General features: G+C 37.4%; 2 protein-coding genes across 2 annotated transcripts in view; both read left to right on the top strand.

The window, feature by feature from the left end:
* The first annotated feature begins 8,436 nt into the window (after positions 1 to 8,436).
* On the top strand, positions 8,437 to 9,057 carry LOC114240579 (uncharacterized). The gene has a single exon (XM_028171155.2). The coding sequence runs from the start codon at positions 8,437 to 8,439 to the stop codon at positions 9,055 to 9,057; it is 621 nt and encodes a 206-aa protein (XP_028026956.2).
* Positions 9,058 to 10,179: 1,122 nt separating this feature from the next.
* Positions 10,180 to 18,046, top strand: part of LOC114240739 (uncharacterized) — a 106,799-nt gene continuing 98,932 nt past the window's right edge. Inside the window, exon 1 of the mRNA XM_089738516.1 lies at positions 10,180 to 10,475. The gene's annotated coding sequence lies outside the window, so the exon portion shown is untranslated. The remainder of the gene's footprint in view (positions 10,476 to 18,046) is intronic.

Raw genomic sequence — 18,046 nt, 5'->3', positions numbered from 1 at the left:
GTGGAAGGAGAAAACATGTTGCGCCGACCCCAGACGACTGGGAGAAGGGCAGGAGAACGATGATGATATTTGAAGTACATCGAGTTCAAGAAGAATAACATAAGGATAATTTTTATTGCGATAACGTGGCAGCGTTGTTCGTAGCCGTCAGTATAGGCGAAACCACAATCGAGTCGCAGCCTTTTACAGGATACTTGATTTCAAATAAATTTATGGACAATATCTCAGTTGTCTCTGCATTAATCATGGCTTCTATTATTGAAGACACATCCAGTTTTCTAATAAAGTAGAACATGCTTGGTTGTACACTAAAATAAACACAACTGCAAAACATTAAATGCGAAAGTACAATAATGGGTCTTATTGCTAAGAGCGATATCTTCCGGACAACCATCAGGTGGACAAGGATTCTTTTAAGGAAATAAAGTAACTGCGGTGTTCTTGTCGATTGAACGAAATATACCTAGTCAGGTCATAAGTATTGTCACACAGTAAAAACTTTTCTTTTAGAATGCTGGCCACAAAAAAGTTTATTGAATTCGAATTTCGAATTGTTCATGAAAATAAAAATGTATACTTTTAGAATTTTACTCATTTTTAAATATGGAGTGGACGCTTAAAGAAGACCGTGTTGCAGTTATTGCGTTGCATCGTTGCGGTTACGCGCCAATTCAAATTATTAACATACTGAAAAATTTGAATATAACCAAAAGATTCGTTTATCGTACCATCAAACGATACAATGAAGACTCTAATGTAGATGACAGGTCAAGAAGTGGTCGCCCTCGGTCTGTTAGGACTCCAGCAGTGATAAAAGCTGTGAAGGCGCGAATTCAAAGAAATCCCAAACGTAAGCAGAAACTGTTGGCCCTTCAGATGGGGTTAAGCAGAACCACGGTGAAAAGGGTGTTAAATGAAGACTTAGGGCTTCGGGCATATCGAAGAAAAACAGGACATCGTTTGAATGCTCGTCTAATGGACCTGAGACTGAAGAGATGCCGCGCTTTGTTGAAGCGGTACGCGGGAAAAAAATATCGGGAAATTCTTTTTTCGGATGAAAAAATTTTTACCGTAGAAGAGAGCTACAACAAATAAAATGATAAGGTGTACGCACACAGTAGTGAAGAAGCGAGCAACCGTATTCCGCGTGTACAACGAGGTCATTTTCCATCCTCGCTCATGGTATGGTTGGGAGTTTCTAATTGGGGCTTAACAGAGGTACATTTTTGTGAGAAAGGTGTAAAAACGAATGCAGTTGTGTATCAAAATACAGTCCTGACGAACCTTGTGGAACCTGTTTCTCATACCATGTTACAATGCCAATAACAGGCACTGGGTATTCCAACAAGATTCGGCGCCAGCTCATAGAGCGAAGAGCACACAAGACTGGCTGGCGGCGCGTGAAATCGACTTCATCCGGCACGAAGACTGGCCCTCCTCCAGTCCAGATTTGAATCCGTTAGATTACAATATATGGCAACACTTGGAGGAAAAGGCGTGCTCAAAGCCTCATCCCAATTTGGAGTCACTCAAGACATCCTTGATTAAGGCAGCCGCATATTGACATGGACCTCGTTCGTGCTGCGATAGACGACTGGCCGCGCAGATTGAAGGCCTGTATTCAAAATCACGGAGGTCATTTTGAATAAACTTTAGTGTCATAAGAATCTATGTTTTGTTAAGTTCATTTTGGTATATGAATGGTTACATAATGAATAAACTTGTTTCAATTATTTTACATTAAACATGTGACAGAATTTATGACCTGACTAGGTATAAACATCAATATTATAACGATCATTTTATTATTTAAAACCTAAATAAACATATTAATGCAAACACTTTATTTTTACTAAAAAGACCTTTTACCCTAACACAAATATACCTACCTACCTAATAACGAATATAGTTGTAAAGAAACAGCATAAGTTTAAATAAACGGTAAGAAAAAGGACGGAATCCAAGGGAGTCCAGACCAGATCGCGGCTGCCTATCCCGCTATGTAAGTGCTGCAAAAGATCGTGACCAGGTGTATGCACACCTCGTAACATATGTATGGGATAATAAGTTAGAAACTTTTTTTACGTTTGAAGAATTACTCGTGGCTCGTTTGAAGAAGGCCTCCAGCCTTTCCAGTTTCACCAGGCCAGGTAGACCGGCAAAGACTCAGTCAGGAGGGGTGGGATTTGCTAATAGCAATACGAGTGCCTCCGAAGACCTAACAAATCAAGAGCAGCTAGCTGCTTCGCAAATGAACTACTACTGGAGATCCGGCGAGATTCGATTAACAAATCAATGACTGTACACAACTCGGTTCGAACCACACAATTCGATTAACAGATAAATAATCGTATCAATAATCTGGTTACCCTCGACGGGTACGCTTAGACTACTATTAAACAATTAAATATTAGACCCTCTTAAACAAACCTGCAAAATAGTTCAGAAAAACAGGTACTCTTTCAGGAAAACCCTGAACCCCGATAGTATTGAAAACCACATTTTAGATAAATGTATCGTCTAAATGTTTGGTGTCTCTAATTATTACTATTTACTTTATGAATGCCTAATGGGATGTTACATTACATTTGTTTTCCTTATTTAATAGCAAGCCGAATTACAACAAAATGCGTGGGCGTCTAAGCTGATTTTAATTAAGTGGCAGTATCAACTTCAAGTCGACAACGTTGGTAAAAAAAAAATCCTGCTCATCAGTTTTTAATGCTTACCAAATTTTTAAGATAGTCGTGTTGGAAAAACTGTAGGCAACACAAGACAAGGGCAAGTCCTGAACCACTACAGTTGTATGTTAACACCAACCCCGTCGTTTGCAGAATGCTGCATTTTTTTGCTGAATGTAACAAATTTTTAAATAAGTAAGTTATTATGAAAAAACACAAAAAATAAGTGTGATATTTTATTTTGTGTGTGTTAATGGTATGATAAAAAAATGGCGCTCGTGCACTTTGGTGCACGTGAAAGAGATAAGCAGCGGCTTGGCTCTGCCCCTGGCATTGCTGAAGTCCATGGGCGACGGTAACCACTCACCGTCAGGTGGGCCGTATGCTCGTCTGCCTACAAGGGCAATAAAAAAGAAGGTGAAACTTTTTTTGGGGTTGTGTAGAGTTGTAGATTTCTTCATTTTTCATCCTTAAATCAAATTTATCTTGTTATAGGGAATGCTGTATATAAGAGAAACAACCAAGCTCGCTCTGTAATTTCCCTTTCTTCACGGTCGAGCGATTCACGAGACGCTCTGTCTATTTTCTCATAATCGCTCTTCCAAAATTGTATCTTTTCTATCTAGCCGTAACGAATCTGTCGCGAGGTAAATGTTACTCTCAGCGCACTTAAAAAAGTTTCGAAGCGAATTGAGAACTTTAAGGTCTTCTGTGTATGTTCTAAGAGACAATACAGTGTTAACTAGTAATTCGGTAGAATTTTTTATTTATCCCGAACCCCAGCGCGTAACAATATGTAGAAAAGTTTCCTCCCTGTGGCACATTGCACAATAGATATATGGAGATACCCAAGTAGAGTTGACGTCAGGCACGCGGCCGGTCGTAAAATTCATGTCAAATCCCTACGCAGTATGATAATTAATGATTCTATATTTTCCTCTGTGACTTTTTTGTTTCTGTAATACCAGTTTCCTACTAGTCTTTTGGTGGGTTTTTAACATTGTTATTCGGTACCAGTAGTGCCATCTATTGTCGAATAGCAAAACAGATAGAAATTAGAAAAACAACTAGTAGTATCGGGAGCGTTCGAGAACTATCATGCCGATACGCTTAACGCCATCCGTTGTCAAATAGAAAATACGGATATCGTAACAATTGATTAGTACTATCGGAGATTTTCTCCAATTGTAGACATAGTCGTATTGACTATAAAAGCATTGCAAAGACGACATGAAGGCAGTTAGTACTCCGTTCGATTCGAAGCAAAACAACAACAAAGGGATACTTGAAGCGAAGCGAAAAAGTGTTTTTGCGATAATTGAAGTCTATTATTTTAAGTATCTTAAAAATTAAATAGAGTTTCAATTTGTACTTCGGTGAAAAGTTTTTATTTATCCCAAGCCCCAGCTTGAAACAATATTTTTGCTATGTTTCTCTGTACGTTTTAAGAAATGATTGCCTGATTACACTACTTTACAATTAAATTGTCATTATTTTCTCACACATCAAATTTGATTTCTCTTATTATTGATTTAACATTCTGTCTTGTTGTTTAGAATTGTAACAAAAAATATATATCGTCGCCTTTAATTACATTGATTTCGGTAAGATAAATTTTGCTATGAATTATAAAATTTGGTATACTAAAGTACCTATATACCTAGGTATACAGTAAATTACGCGATGTTTGGTGCAATATTCAACATGTAAATATGACAAACTACTAAAATGCTGAACATCAGGTGTTTTTAAATGGGAATAATAAGCTAAATAATAAAAACATTTTTGAGAGTCTTACGTCCCTGCTATGGTCAAATCAAATTCGTGCGACGCTCAACACTCTGATTTTGACGGTTTCCACGGCGCCGAATATAGAGAACTATATACGTGGCGTGATATAGCAAGATGTAGTCCATCGGATACTATTAAACTGAGATAATTGTTCTCAGTCTTAAGAATATATGATCCGTGAAGAAGGAGGAAATCCTAAAAGCCTTTTACCATAATATGATGAAGATGAGTCAAAGCATCTTCATCATGTTATTTACATGACATATAAACAACTTGACATGTTTCGAGATGAGAACGCCACAGCTTACCTCGAAACATTAACACCCAAAAAGGCAAGGGGTCGCAACGCGTTCTACTCCAAACAATAATGGCAGAAGTAGAGGAAATCGCTAAGTGAATGTAAAAATATCGCAGGGGCATAGTACTACGCGTTGGTCTAACCAGATCGGCGCCAACCTTGATGTCACCGTCTCCGATGCGTTCCGAGAAGATGAAGACAGGATGAGATGGCACAATATTGTGAAGATGAAAGTCATGGATGGCCACCGACATGAGGAAGGAGCACGACTGAAAGAAAAGAGAAATTTCTATAATACTAATACTAGAAGAATACTATTATCAGCTGTAGAGCTAGGGAAGGCAGGGATCTCTCCTTGTTTAAAAATTACTACTAATGTTTCAACAACGATAATAACTTGTTAGTTCACTTGTGGTAGGACCTCTTGTGAGTCCGCGCGGGTAGGTACCACCGCCCTGCCTATTTCTGCCGTGAAGCAGTAATGCGTTTCGGTCTGAAGGTTAGGGCAGCCGTTATAACTATACTGAGATCTTAGAACTTATATCTCAAGGTGGGTGACGCATTTACGTTGTAGATGTCTATGGGCTCCAATAACCACCTAACACCAGGTGGGCTGTGAGCTCGTCCACCCATCTATGCAATAAATAAATAAATGTTTTTTTTTATAAAGTCCAATTTTGTTGTTTGTCTAAATTTACAATAAATTCACTGCGACGAGGAAAACCTGAATGTACAGAACACATTTGAGTTCCTTTGAATAGCATCTATAGTTTAGTGCTTAGGTATTGTGCGCCCAGCAGCGAGGTCATAAAACTAGGTCGGTGGATGGAACGGGGTTACACACCACCCGTATGTACGTATAAATGGAAATGACTATTCGAATGTTTGATATTCTAGTTCGAAGTTAGTCTAAAATTGCTTCTCGAAAACTGCTGACAACGTTCGATATTTTTATGATGTTTTTCTTTCACTGGTGGTAGGACCTCTTGTGGGGGTAAGAAACAAGCTAAATTGATTATAAATACATGCTTTATTGTATGCATGTATGCACACATATAAACGATGAGCCCGGTGCTCCGAGACAAGAACCCATTTAGTCACTGCAAAATAATATTGAATTGGTTGATGCCAGAAAACTTGATGTTTTCTAAGCGGCAAGATTTTTTCAGACGTTTCTGTAATCTCCACAACAAAACAGGGTTCATCCATTTCATCTGAAACTGCCGCGCTTATCCACAGTGCGTTCCCAGACTTTTTTCCGTGTTCAAGGAACTTATGTATTTAAGCGAAATTGATTCCTCACCATCGGATGGCTCGGCTACACGTCTGCCATCGTAGGCAGTTAAAAGTTGTTTTATAGTTTAATGCCAGACTTTATCTTTTGCTTTTAACGAACTGTACAAGCTTTGGACTACACATAAGAATTGGTTTGATAAATTAGTTTAAAGAAATTCCTCCTGCTAAGCTTACATAGTTACATGCACGGGGTGCGGGGCGCGGAGCGGGTCTCGGGATAACCCCTCTGCCGGGGCATGTAACTCCCTGCCTATAGAGGCAGGGGTGGTGACTGTCTCTTCTTTCTTCTCTTCACTCTTCACCCTTCATCCTTTCTTGCTCCTTCTTCCATTCTTTCTCCTCCTCCTTTCTTTTCCTCTCTTCTTTCTTCGGGGCGGCCGCTTGTCTCCCCCTTTTTTTTTTCATAGCCCTAGCAAGAGCTGTGCTTCGAAGAATCTACAACCGAATCGGAAACGTGACCCGCTGAGAAGATCCGGCGAGAAATTCAGTGGGCTGTGTCTGAGGGTTAATTTACTCGTCGAGCCCTTCGTCGCAAGCGACGGGTTCGACGAGAACGATGACCGGTGCTTGAGGTACCTAAAAGCACCGTTAGTGGATCCGAAATGACGTGTTTGCGGCGACGTCGACTGCTTTCCATTCTTTTTTTTTTTTTTTTTTTTATTGCGTAGATGGGTTCTGTCCGCAGGATCAGGAATGTAGTTACCGGCGGCCACGATGAGAGGGTTCTCGTGTCGTGCCGCTTTATCGAAGTGGGCGTAGTGCAGGGAGGAATCCATCCAATCCGTGGACGCGATATCAAGAAAATGAGGTTCTTCGCGTTCGCAAGGTACAATATTTACAGGTACAATACAAGGCACACGAAGCCCTTCACGCGGCCAATGATCGCAGGCGCTGGAGGGACATTACAAGAAGCAAAATCCTGTCAAGATATGACGGTCACGGCCCGTCAGCAGTGAGGAAACGACGCAAGGAGAAGGACAAGGTACGATTCGGGTTTTTTTTATTGCTTAGATGGGTGGACGAGCTCACAGCCCACCTGGTGTTAAGTGGTTACTGGAGCCCGTAGACATCTACGATGTAAATGCGCCACCCACCTTGAGATATAAGTTCTAAATTCTCAGAATAGTTACAACGGCTGCCCCACTCTTCAAACCGAAACGCATTACTTCTTCACGGCAGAAATAGGTGGGGTGGTGGTACCTACCCGTGCGGACTCACAAGAGGTCCTACCACCAGTATAACGATCGGCTCATATTTGATGTGTGTGCCATGTAAAAAAGATACTCGAATTCAGTTTCCTTACGATTTTTAATGTGTCAATTAGCATTTACATGTGAACGAAGATAGAGAAGTTAGGTTATGGTTAATTGAGCTGTTTAACGACTAACTTTTGCTGCAGAAACTATCTATTTTTCTTGAAATGATAATTCATCGCGATGGTAGCTTGCATGAAATTGGAAAATAGTTTAATGGTTTTATATGCATGTTTAATTAATAAATGATTTACCGCGAAGATGCGAATCAGTTTTTGCTCTATGCTCTATTTGGTATTCAAGCTATGTTTAGTACATGTAGGTACTGAGATGATCAATTAAGTTTATTAAATTTTAAAATTAAATAAATATAATATTATGTCATATTTTCGAGCAGTGAACATATTTAAAACCACTACAACGGCTTAATCGCGCGTTTTATTTTAATTTTAGTATTACATAATTATTATTATTTTTCAGCTACTTTACGATCGCGGTCACAGAGGACTGAATTAAATAGTAGCTCATCAGATCATCTTATTCATAGTAGCATGAAATAAATAGTAGTAGGTCATTAAAGGTCAGGTGAAATAAAACAATAAAGCTGACGTAACCGGTAGCACATGGTTTTAATTGCGCAGATTATGAGAGATGTTTACTTACTATCTTTGAAGAGTATCCACAGACTCCCTAATGGATTAGAACATTTACTGTAGAACGTAATATAGGACATTGATTGATCAATAATCGTAACTGCGTAAATATTTAGGCTCACGACCGTCATGTTACGAATCGTTCATTGTAATTGACGAAATAATTTCCAAGCTGGAACACATTGCTAATTGGCAGTATTGATTATGACTAACTTCTTCAAAATTCTTCAAAGTAATACACTTAAAATGGTGTTGGTAAAGAATTTATCTTGGCGAATAATACAATCAGAGTGCAATCTAGGTTTTATAGAGTAAACAGAAACAGACAATAGTCAAGGCTAAAAAAGATAAATGACTTTTTCATTCACCTAACGTCATTGTATGTTTTGACGCTTCATCGTATAGGGAAATTCATCAAAGTCTATTTACAGCTACTGCTATAAAATGCTCTTGGGATAAATATAATGAGTAATGAAATATCATCAGTTGACCATCCGATTTGCTCTTCATCAGTTAAAGATAAGAAACATACATCCTCCATGGATCGTTCTTCATCGGTGAATTCCTACGAAGTCTTCAGAAACAACACGACAGCCGTGGAAGTAACTGTCAAGGAAATCGCGAATAAAAAAAACGATCAAACCGGCAGCACGGTTAAAAGCCTTCACGAAGAAATGAACAAAATCAAGAGCGAATTAAACAAAGCGAACGATTCAATCGGTAAAATGAGAGAGAGCTTCAGCGTTATCGTTTGTGAAATGAAGAAACAGCTAGATTTATCGAACAAGAGAGAATTTGATTTGCAAACCAAATGTTTGAATGCTTTGTTCGATAAAGAAAAAATGGTAGCATTGCTCGAATCCAAAACTAAACTCGTGCAAAAATTGAAAAACGAACTTAACGTAATGAAACGCGTACTGAAATTTGTAATTAAAGGTATTCAAAATGTACCCGAATTTCCTGAAAGCTGTACGTGCGAATTAGATTTTAGTGAGCTCGACGATGATTTTAAGAAAGACATTAATATTTGTAAAGATCTTAATGATTCTCGTCTTCTACATCAAACTAAATCATTTGATACATAGAAATAGCGCAGAGGAGACACATTACGCAACCAAAAAAAAATTAAGTATTTATTAGTAGCCAAAATGTTCATAAAATTGGAATGCAGCTAGTTGTTAATAATTTGAATGACAATAAATTGACTACTGTTGATTTGTTGTTTTGCGAACAAGGAATGAAACCAAAAATATCCGTAAAGCTAAACAGCATTCGATCCAACCAGTAGCTTTAGCTTATTGCCATGTAGTGATATCGATGGAAGCATTCGTGGCATGCAGCGGGCCCGGGCGGTGCATATCCGAGTAACCGGGTCAGGCTGTGACCGGGTCATGCGGTCAGAGCCGAGCCGGGTCTCTGATCGGTCACCAGGTCGTCACGGAAGGCACGCCCGGTTGTGATAATAACTCGAGCTTCGACTCCTATCAAATTTTACGAGTTGAGAGTACTTTTAATGTGGAATATATAGGGAGCAGAACTATTTAGTAGCCAACGAATTTTTATTGATTATTTAGTTCCTAAAAACAACGAAAGATATTTTAAAATATTCTAAGCTCTGTCTCCGTGGTCAATGCAAGCTATTTAATTAACAAAAATGATGTGAGCTGTGTAAAGTTATTAAATTAATTACTGCAACCTTTCCCTAAACAGCAAATTAATTTGTAGTTTCGACAACGAATAACTGCAAAATCAATAAATAAAAACAATTAGTCCGTGAACACATCGGTTACTTATCCAATTTATTTTGTTACTGTTTATAAGTATCAAGCTGCTAAGTCAGCTTTTGTTTAAAATTATTTATTTATATACAACGTTATGGGGTAATCAATTGCCTTCAATTCATTAAGAATTTTCTAACAATCTAACATTATAAACAAATAGTATTACAATATTTGATACAGCGCATTCAAAATGTTTTATTAAATTTCAAATGATTACAGTTCTGACATCGTTTATGTCTATTATTTAAAAATGCCTATTTTGAATCTCCATCGTGCGAAGAACGCAAAAAACGGAATACAAGAACCACTTAATAAAACGCTTAAATATGTATTTTAGAACGAACTAAAATATGCTCATTTCGTTATCAGCCTTTTTGCATTTTTCAGCAGGTCACAGCACGAGAATTCAGCCCCTTATATAGCTAATACAGTTCCATTCGTCCTGAAGGAACCCGGTACCGATCTGTGCCGATACCAGCCGAAGTCTCCCGACGATTCCCTCCCGTTGGAGCAGTTGCTACACAACCTCTGCTGCCTCCGCTCGCTTTCATCCGCCCCAGTCACTTGCACATGTGATTAACTTTTAAAACAAATTGGTGGCGTGATCGTTTCTTTTATTTGCCTTCAAATTTTCGGGGACTGAGTTACGTGAAATTTTCGTGCGCATTCTGAAGATGGGTTCAGTTGAAACAACCGCCAGACGAAGACTGTAGGCAGTGCAGGTTCGTACCTAAATCTAGACACGTTTGTTTAACTTCGATGCTGGAATTTTGGAGAATATTGACTTTCAGCTGTTTCAGAGACCACTCGAGCACGAACGAACGGGATTATAGCTAAATCCACGATTTTTGATATTCACGTATATTTTTATTTTTGCGTAGAACTTAATGATAATCCCGCTCATTAAATAGGTGAGTAATCATAATTTAGAGTGGTTAGTGATTTTTAATTGATTATGTTAATTTTTTGAACAGATTATTTTATAATCATTCGTGTATTAAAAAAAATTGCATAAAAAATTTAAAGATGTGTGTAAAATGCATATAAAATTGTATTATAAATTAATATAATATTTTATTTAGGCGAATTACATACTTTTAACTGTTTATTTAATTATTTTGTTTTTGTTGTTTTATTGCTATGTTTTTTTTTATTGGCCTCTTGAGGATTATTTTCAATATTCGAAGCCAAAATATTTAAAAATATGAATACATACTTATACTTAGTATATACTTAGGTACATAGGATTTTTTGAATTCTATATTGGTGACGATGAAATTGAAACATTATTATTTAGCCAGCCGTTAAAATTCAAATTTAAAGAAAAAATATAACTAACTAGTTTTTAAAATTATGGGATATAAAAGAAAACATTTTTTTTTAGTATGTTGCTTAGAATCACTCCGGAACTGAACGCGATGAAAAATTCAGGGCCAGTTCTGGAAATTACGAAAATTAGAGCTTAAATTTTCTTTCTTTTGCATTACGATCATTTATCTTCGAGTTACACAGCCTGTTCAAAAAACAACGAGAATTTTGTTTTTATTTTATGTCCCTTAATTTTTAGAGACCAGTGTTATTATAATTTGCATAAATTCAATGATGTATTAAATACAAGTTCGTGTAACTGTACCATCGGGTTTTAACAGTTAATTTTAGTTAAATAATTGACTTTGGCTAATAGAACGATAATAACTTAGAAAGCTATGTTCAATATTAGAATTTTAACTTATAGAAAAGAAGATTTAGTATTTGATATTATATTGAACGTTAACAACTTACGTTAGCGTTGGGTGATCGAACTCTCAATTGTATAACAGTTAGGTACTCTTTAAACGCTATTTAAACTCTTTAAACTCTCGTTCGTTTCGCGGCAGAAATAGGCAGGAAGGAGGGCGGTACCTACCCGTGCGGGCTTACATCCTGCCACAATTAATGCCCGTTGGCAAATCGTAGTACGCTGGTGAAACACCCAGAGCTCGTTGCTGTACATTCTGCGGTGAATCCCTTAGTCACATTTAGACACCCATGGCTAGAAATAGGGTGGTGCTATTCTGGGACAACAGAAGCATGAAAACTCTTCCTAAATAGGTACTTCCTAAAGGTACATAGCTAGGCTTGAGTAAATTTTTTTAAGATTAACGAATAAAAAATGTAATTCATAGCAAAATTTGCATACAATGATGGATGGATTTACCATTTTTTTTAATGCCTCGATGGGTGGCCGAGCTCACGGTCGACCTGGTGTTAAGTGGTTACCGGAGCCCATAGACATCTACAACGTAATTTCCGCCACTTACCTTGAGATATGAGTTCTAAAGTCTCAGTATAATTACAACGGTGCCCCACTCTTCAAACCGGAACGCATTACTGGTTCTCGGCAGAAATAGGCAGGATGGTGATACCTACCCGTGCGGCCTGACAAGAGGTCCTACACCATCTCGCCGCGTCACAGTAACCTGGGTTAACTGTGACACGGTGAGATGGCCGGTCTATGGAATGCCTCGTCGTGCAGAGAAGGGAGGACGGTACAAGAGCGCACGGGAGGTCGTCAATGTGACTGAACACATTCCTCTGCATCTCCTCTACGAGGTCCCCAAAATGAGTGCATCAAGATGGCGTTAAGCAGGCAGAGATAGCGGGATATCGTGAGACGCGTCAAGTCTACCCCCTCCAACAATCACAAACAAGTCAAAAGTGTCAGTTGTCAAAAGTGATGCTATGGAGAAGGGAACCGTGACATCGTCTGTCTCTTTATAGCAGCAGAAAAATATACTATGTAACTTGTCAATTATATTTATAAACTAGCGACCAGCCCTTGCTTCGCTTCGGAAACATTAAATTTTATTATTTATAGCCGAGTCCCGCGATGTAACCCGCGGTTATTGTCTTACCGCGGGTGACGCCACGAGGTAAAGCTAGTCTAAAAAAAGTAGCCTAAGTTACTCTTTATATCATCAGCTACCTATCAGTGAAAGTCCCGTCAAAATCGGTCCAGCCGTTCCAGAGATTAGTCGCAACAAACAGACAGACAAAAATTGTAAAAAATGTTATTTTGGTGTATGTACCGTATATACCTAGTCAGGTCATAAATTCTGTCACATGTTTAATGTAAAATAATTGAAACAAGTTTATTTATTATGTAACCATTCGTATACCAAAATGAACTTAACAAAACATAGATTCTTATGACACTTACTGGTGGTAGGACCTCTTGTGAGTCCGCACGGGTAGGTACCACCGCCCCATAATAAAAAATAAATAAAAAAAACACTAAAGTTTATTCAAAATCTCCTCCGTGATTTTGAATACAGGCCTTCAATCTGCGCGGCCAGTCGTCTATCGCAGCACGAACGAGGTCCATGTCAATATCGGCGGCTGCCTTAATCAAGGATGTCTTGAGTGACTCCAAATTGGGATGAGGCTTTGAGCACGCCTTTTCCTCCAAGTGTTGCCATATCTTGTAATCTAACGGATTCAAATCTGGACTGGAGGAGGGCCAGTCTTCGTGCCGGATGAAGTCGATTTCACGCGCCGCCAGCCAGTCTTGTGTGCTCTTCGGTATATGAGCTGGCGCCGAATCTTGTTGGAATACCCAGTGCCTGTTATTGGCATTGTAACATGGTATGAGAAACAGGTTCCACAAGGTTCGTCAGGACTGTATTTTGATACACAACTGCATTCGTTTTTACACCTTTCTCACAAAAATGTACCTCTGTTAATCCCCAATAAGAAACTTCCAACCATACCATGAGCGAGGATGGAAAATGACCTCGTTGGACACGCGGAATACGGTTGCTCGCTTCTTCACTACTGTGTGCGTACACTTTATCTTTTTGTTTGTTGTAGCTCTCTTCTACGGTAAAATTTTTTTCATCCGAAAAAGGATTTCCCGATATTTTTTTCCCGCGTACCGCTTCAACAAAGCGCGGCATCTCTTATGTCTCAGGTCCATTAGACGAGCATTCAAACGATGTCCTGTTTTTCTTCGATATGCCCGAAGGCCTAAGTCTTCATTTAACACCCTTTTCACCGTGGTTTTGCTTAACCCCATCTGAAGGGCCAACAGTTTCTGCTTACGTTTGGGATTTCTTTGAATTCGCGCCTTCACAGCTTTTTACCACTGCAGGAGTCCTAACAGACCGAGGGCGACCACTTCTTGACCTGTCATCTACACTAGAGTCTTCATTGTATCGTTTGATGGCACGATAAACGAATCTTTTGGTTATTTTCAAATTTTTCAGTATGTTAAAAATTTGAATTGGCGCGTAACCGCAACGATGCAACGCAATAACTGCAACACGGTTTTCTTTAAGCGTCCACTCCATATTTAAAAATGAGTAAAATTCTAAAAGTATACATTTTTATTTTCATGAACAATTCGAAATTCGAATTCAATAAACTTTTTTGTGGCCAGCATTCTAAAAGAAAAGTTTTTACTGTGTGACAATACTTATGACCTGACTAGTTATATTCATATGCATGTAGTAAAAAGCGGCTATTTCAATATTAAAAACAGACACACCAATTTTATTTATATGTATAGATAATAGTGCTGGGAACATAGACGTCACCATGAATCGTCATTCCCAGTAATTAATTAAAATCGATCACCCAATCCCAAATGAAATATCACAATAGTTAGCTGTTAATGAATTCGATTCTGAGGATTCGTTACAAGAAACTGTTTGAAACTGTTTAATGTATGACTGTTTACATGGAATTATTTCTACTTACAAACATTCACTTGTAAATGTTTTTTTCTCGTAAACTAGATTAAAAAAAAACTTTGGAATATCGAAAAAGACTTACAAGTTTAAGAATGTTTTATGAAAAAATATTCGTTTTTCGTCTTTGAAATGTTTTGGCAATTATAATTTTAGTTTAGTGGGGCTTTACGCGGAGTCGGGCCCCGTCTTTTGCCGCATTCAGTTTCCACTGTGTACATACAGCCCTTGTATTTTCGGGGACGATTTCATACTCGTAGTCTTAATTTCGAAAAATCTCTGTTTATCATGCAGTCGGTGAGTTGGTTTCAAGAAATTAGAGTCTGCATGCCTATTGTGCTGCAAAGAATGTGTGGGTTGGTTTCCACCTAAGAGGGCGAGATTGGCTTTGTTATGTCGATGGGCACTGATAACATAAAACTCAACACCGTCTTGACCCAGGACTTGTTTTCTAATCGATTTCAAAACCATTCTAAGATTTAATATACGCGCAAACAATATTTTGTAAATAATTTTTTTCTGTGACTACAAAATGCTAGTTAAAGTTTTGCTTAATTAATTTAGAAAAACACGAGACTAAGCCAGTTCAGTGATTTTTTGTGTAAAAAAAATACAATTCAAGTTCCGCTTAAGCTTATGCCTCGTAGCTGCTGCTACGCTGCTACAGTAGCGCTACGCAAGCCCTGCGATCCGTAGCGCTATCACAGTCAAATCGGGTAGAAACCATAGGGATGATAAAATATACGGGCCTATTACACCCAGACCAGGAGAAATAAATGTTAAGTCTTTCCTTTTTGCCTCTTGTTTTTACATATAAATTTATTATTATGTAAATGTTGTCTCACTCGCAGATCGTATCGATTGTATACGCTCATTGCATATGAATAAAAAAAATTGTTTCCTTGGAAGGCAGGCGATTTCTTACGCCTTCCTCATGTTGAGTCCGTCATTCAAACCATCTGTAAGCCCTTAAATTACTTATGTAAAAATCAGGTAGTTCTAGAATTGGAAGATACGTGGCAGCGGATTGAAATCTTGCTTTGCTGGTGTTAAATGATATAAAAACTCTTCAAAACAATACAGAGCATAAACGTAATAGTTTTCGTAGTTTTCGTAATTATGAATTAAAAACAGCTGTCATGAACGAAAAATGATTTTCCATACCATATATTTCCATATATAAAATCGTCCGGAAGATAAGGGTTTTTATCTTGACTCTCGTATTTGTAATTAATTTTTATACTATTATATGTATAAGATAGATTTATTCTATTCCACATGCAAATATATCTATCGAACTATATATGTATATCTATCAGTCATCATCTACAATTTACTTTAAAATATAAATAAAGCTAAAATCTTAATAAAAGTAAAAATTCAGTAAATGATTGTGCCAATTCAGTCATCTTCATGAATGAACTAGTGGCCCACCCCGGCTTCGCTTGGGAAGTAGCGCACGCGATGTAAAGAATTTTAGGTATTTTTTTTACATATTGGGTTACATTATTGAAGTTTCAGTAAGGATCCTTAATTTTTTTGAAAATATAATAAATATAGCCTATGTCACCCGGGGATGGCGTAGCTTTCTAACAGTGAAAGAATTTTTAAATCGGTTCAGTAGCTTCGGAGCCTATTCAATACAAACAAACACAAATCTTTCCTCTTTATAATATTAGTATAGACATGTCTTTTAATTTCATTACAGTAACTACTTGAAATAATATGCGTACTGTATAAGTTCTTAATTCATACCTCTTATACTCAAAAGAAGTAAAGGTCTTTAAAGCGCGCTTAGAATCTAGCAACGTAGAATTGATTTATGTCTGCCCTTGACGTTTATTTTTCTGCGAATTCTTGTTTATAAATCTGAATTATTACAAGTTTCTACGATTTTTATACGAGTGTGTCGTTCGATGTTGTCTTTTAGCACAATTTAATGTTTCCTATTTCCATTCGTCTTTATAAAACTTAATCTTTTTGCCAATGTTATTTCTCGCGATGATTGACGATTTGTTTTGAACATCAATAACAGACGTGAGACCTTGTTTTTGTTGTTCGACGTATACATATAATATATACATATTGGCAGATGTAAATACTCTCGTCGATGTCGCAGCATTAGAATCTCAACACAAACAACTTTAACAGGTGACTGAACCTATACACATTACGGCGTAATATTACTCAAAAATTTGAATCTGCGCTCAAAATAGTGACGAAATTATAATTAATATATTGGTTATATATAGGCTTTTAATGAATATATAGCTCAGTGCGCTCTTCTTATATTAAACTCTCGTGTTGCGGTGTTTCTTGCCAAACTCCTTCGAAATGTCTCAACCGATTCTCATGAAATTTTGTGTGCATAACGGGCAGGTGTGAGAATCATTTTATACTCCTAAATGTTAAGGGTGGTCCACCCAAAAAAAAAAAAACCTATAAATAATTTATATAGCAAAAAAACGTTTGCCGGGTCAGCTAGTAGTTACATAAAAGGATGAAACAAACCTTTTCTACGGTCACGTTACATGTTGATTCTCTTACTAAAATTGATACTGATCCGCCCGAACTTCTATCATGCCGCGTTCCATTCGCCAATAGTAAATATATTTTATTTAAATAATTTATAAACGAGAGAAAATGATGTACGGTCATCTGCCCTCAAACCGAAATATCCTTTACTGTAGGAACTAGATACATTAGAGACATGGGGAGTTATGGACATTTATATTCGTTTAAATTTTAATACATATCCGTGGAATCGGAATTGAACTTGTTTTCAAAGTGGAAAACTGAGTTTGTTTGATAGTTTTAAAATTTGAATCTCTTCTCCACATTTCTCTATAATGTCAACATTTTGAGCGATGTTCAAAATTTTACTACATCTCTCAAAAGTCAGAAGCGTATTATGAACTTAGCTTAAAAATCATCCAAAGATATTTTTAACAAGAAAGTGAGTTAGTATGTAATAAAAACGTCGTGTAAGTCATTCAGAATTTATTTTGTTTCATAAAACTTTCATATACCGAATACATCAATATTATGAAGTATACTAGTAGGGTAAGCAAAGGATATTTTACACCTATATTCTACTTTCGTCGGACCCACATTCAGTTACCGGTTGCGGTTATTAAAGGACTGTCCCGTAATGAATTAGCAAACGGATCCTCGTGAGGCTTTGACCGTGGACTTATCGTAGATTTTTTAATCGTGTTAATTAACTTTTCCCCGGTCGGGTCGAAATTTCTCATTAAGCTTTTTATTTTGGCTTATTGTAAAAAAAGGCGAGGTCACCTACAGTACACAAAAGTACATCCCTCAATTTATGAATTAATTAAATTCGGAATACGTTTAATTTCCTTTTAGTTTCAGTACAGGAAGTTTAGTAGTATTAGAGTGGAATATCTAGTATTTCGAATAAATTTCACTTGATATATTTGAAAATTCCGAGCGCGTCTCACCCTTTAAGCCGGCGTGTCCTTGTAAAATAGCCGTTAATTCAATGCATTAAGCACTATGACTTTATTACTCAACTTTGTTGTATCCATGATATCGCTACTCAT

The sequence above is a fragment of the Bombyx mandarina genome, chromosome 25 (assembly GCF_030267445.1).
Source record: "Bombyx mandarina strain Sakado chromosome 25, ASM3026744v2".
Taxonomy (NCBI): domain Eukaryota; kingdom Metazoa; phylum Arthropoda; class Insecta; order Lepidoptera; family Bombycidae; genus Bombyx; species Bombyx mandarina.
This window is presented reverse-complemented; position numbering and strand designations above follow the sequence as displayed.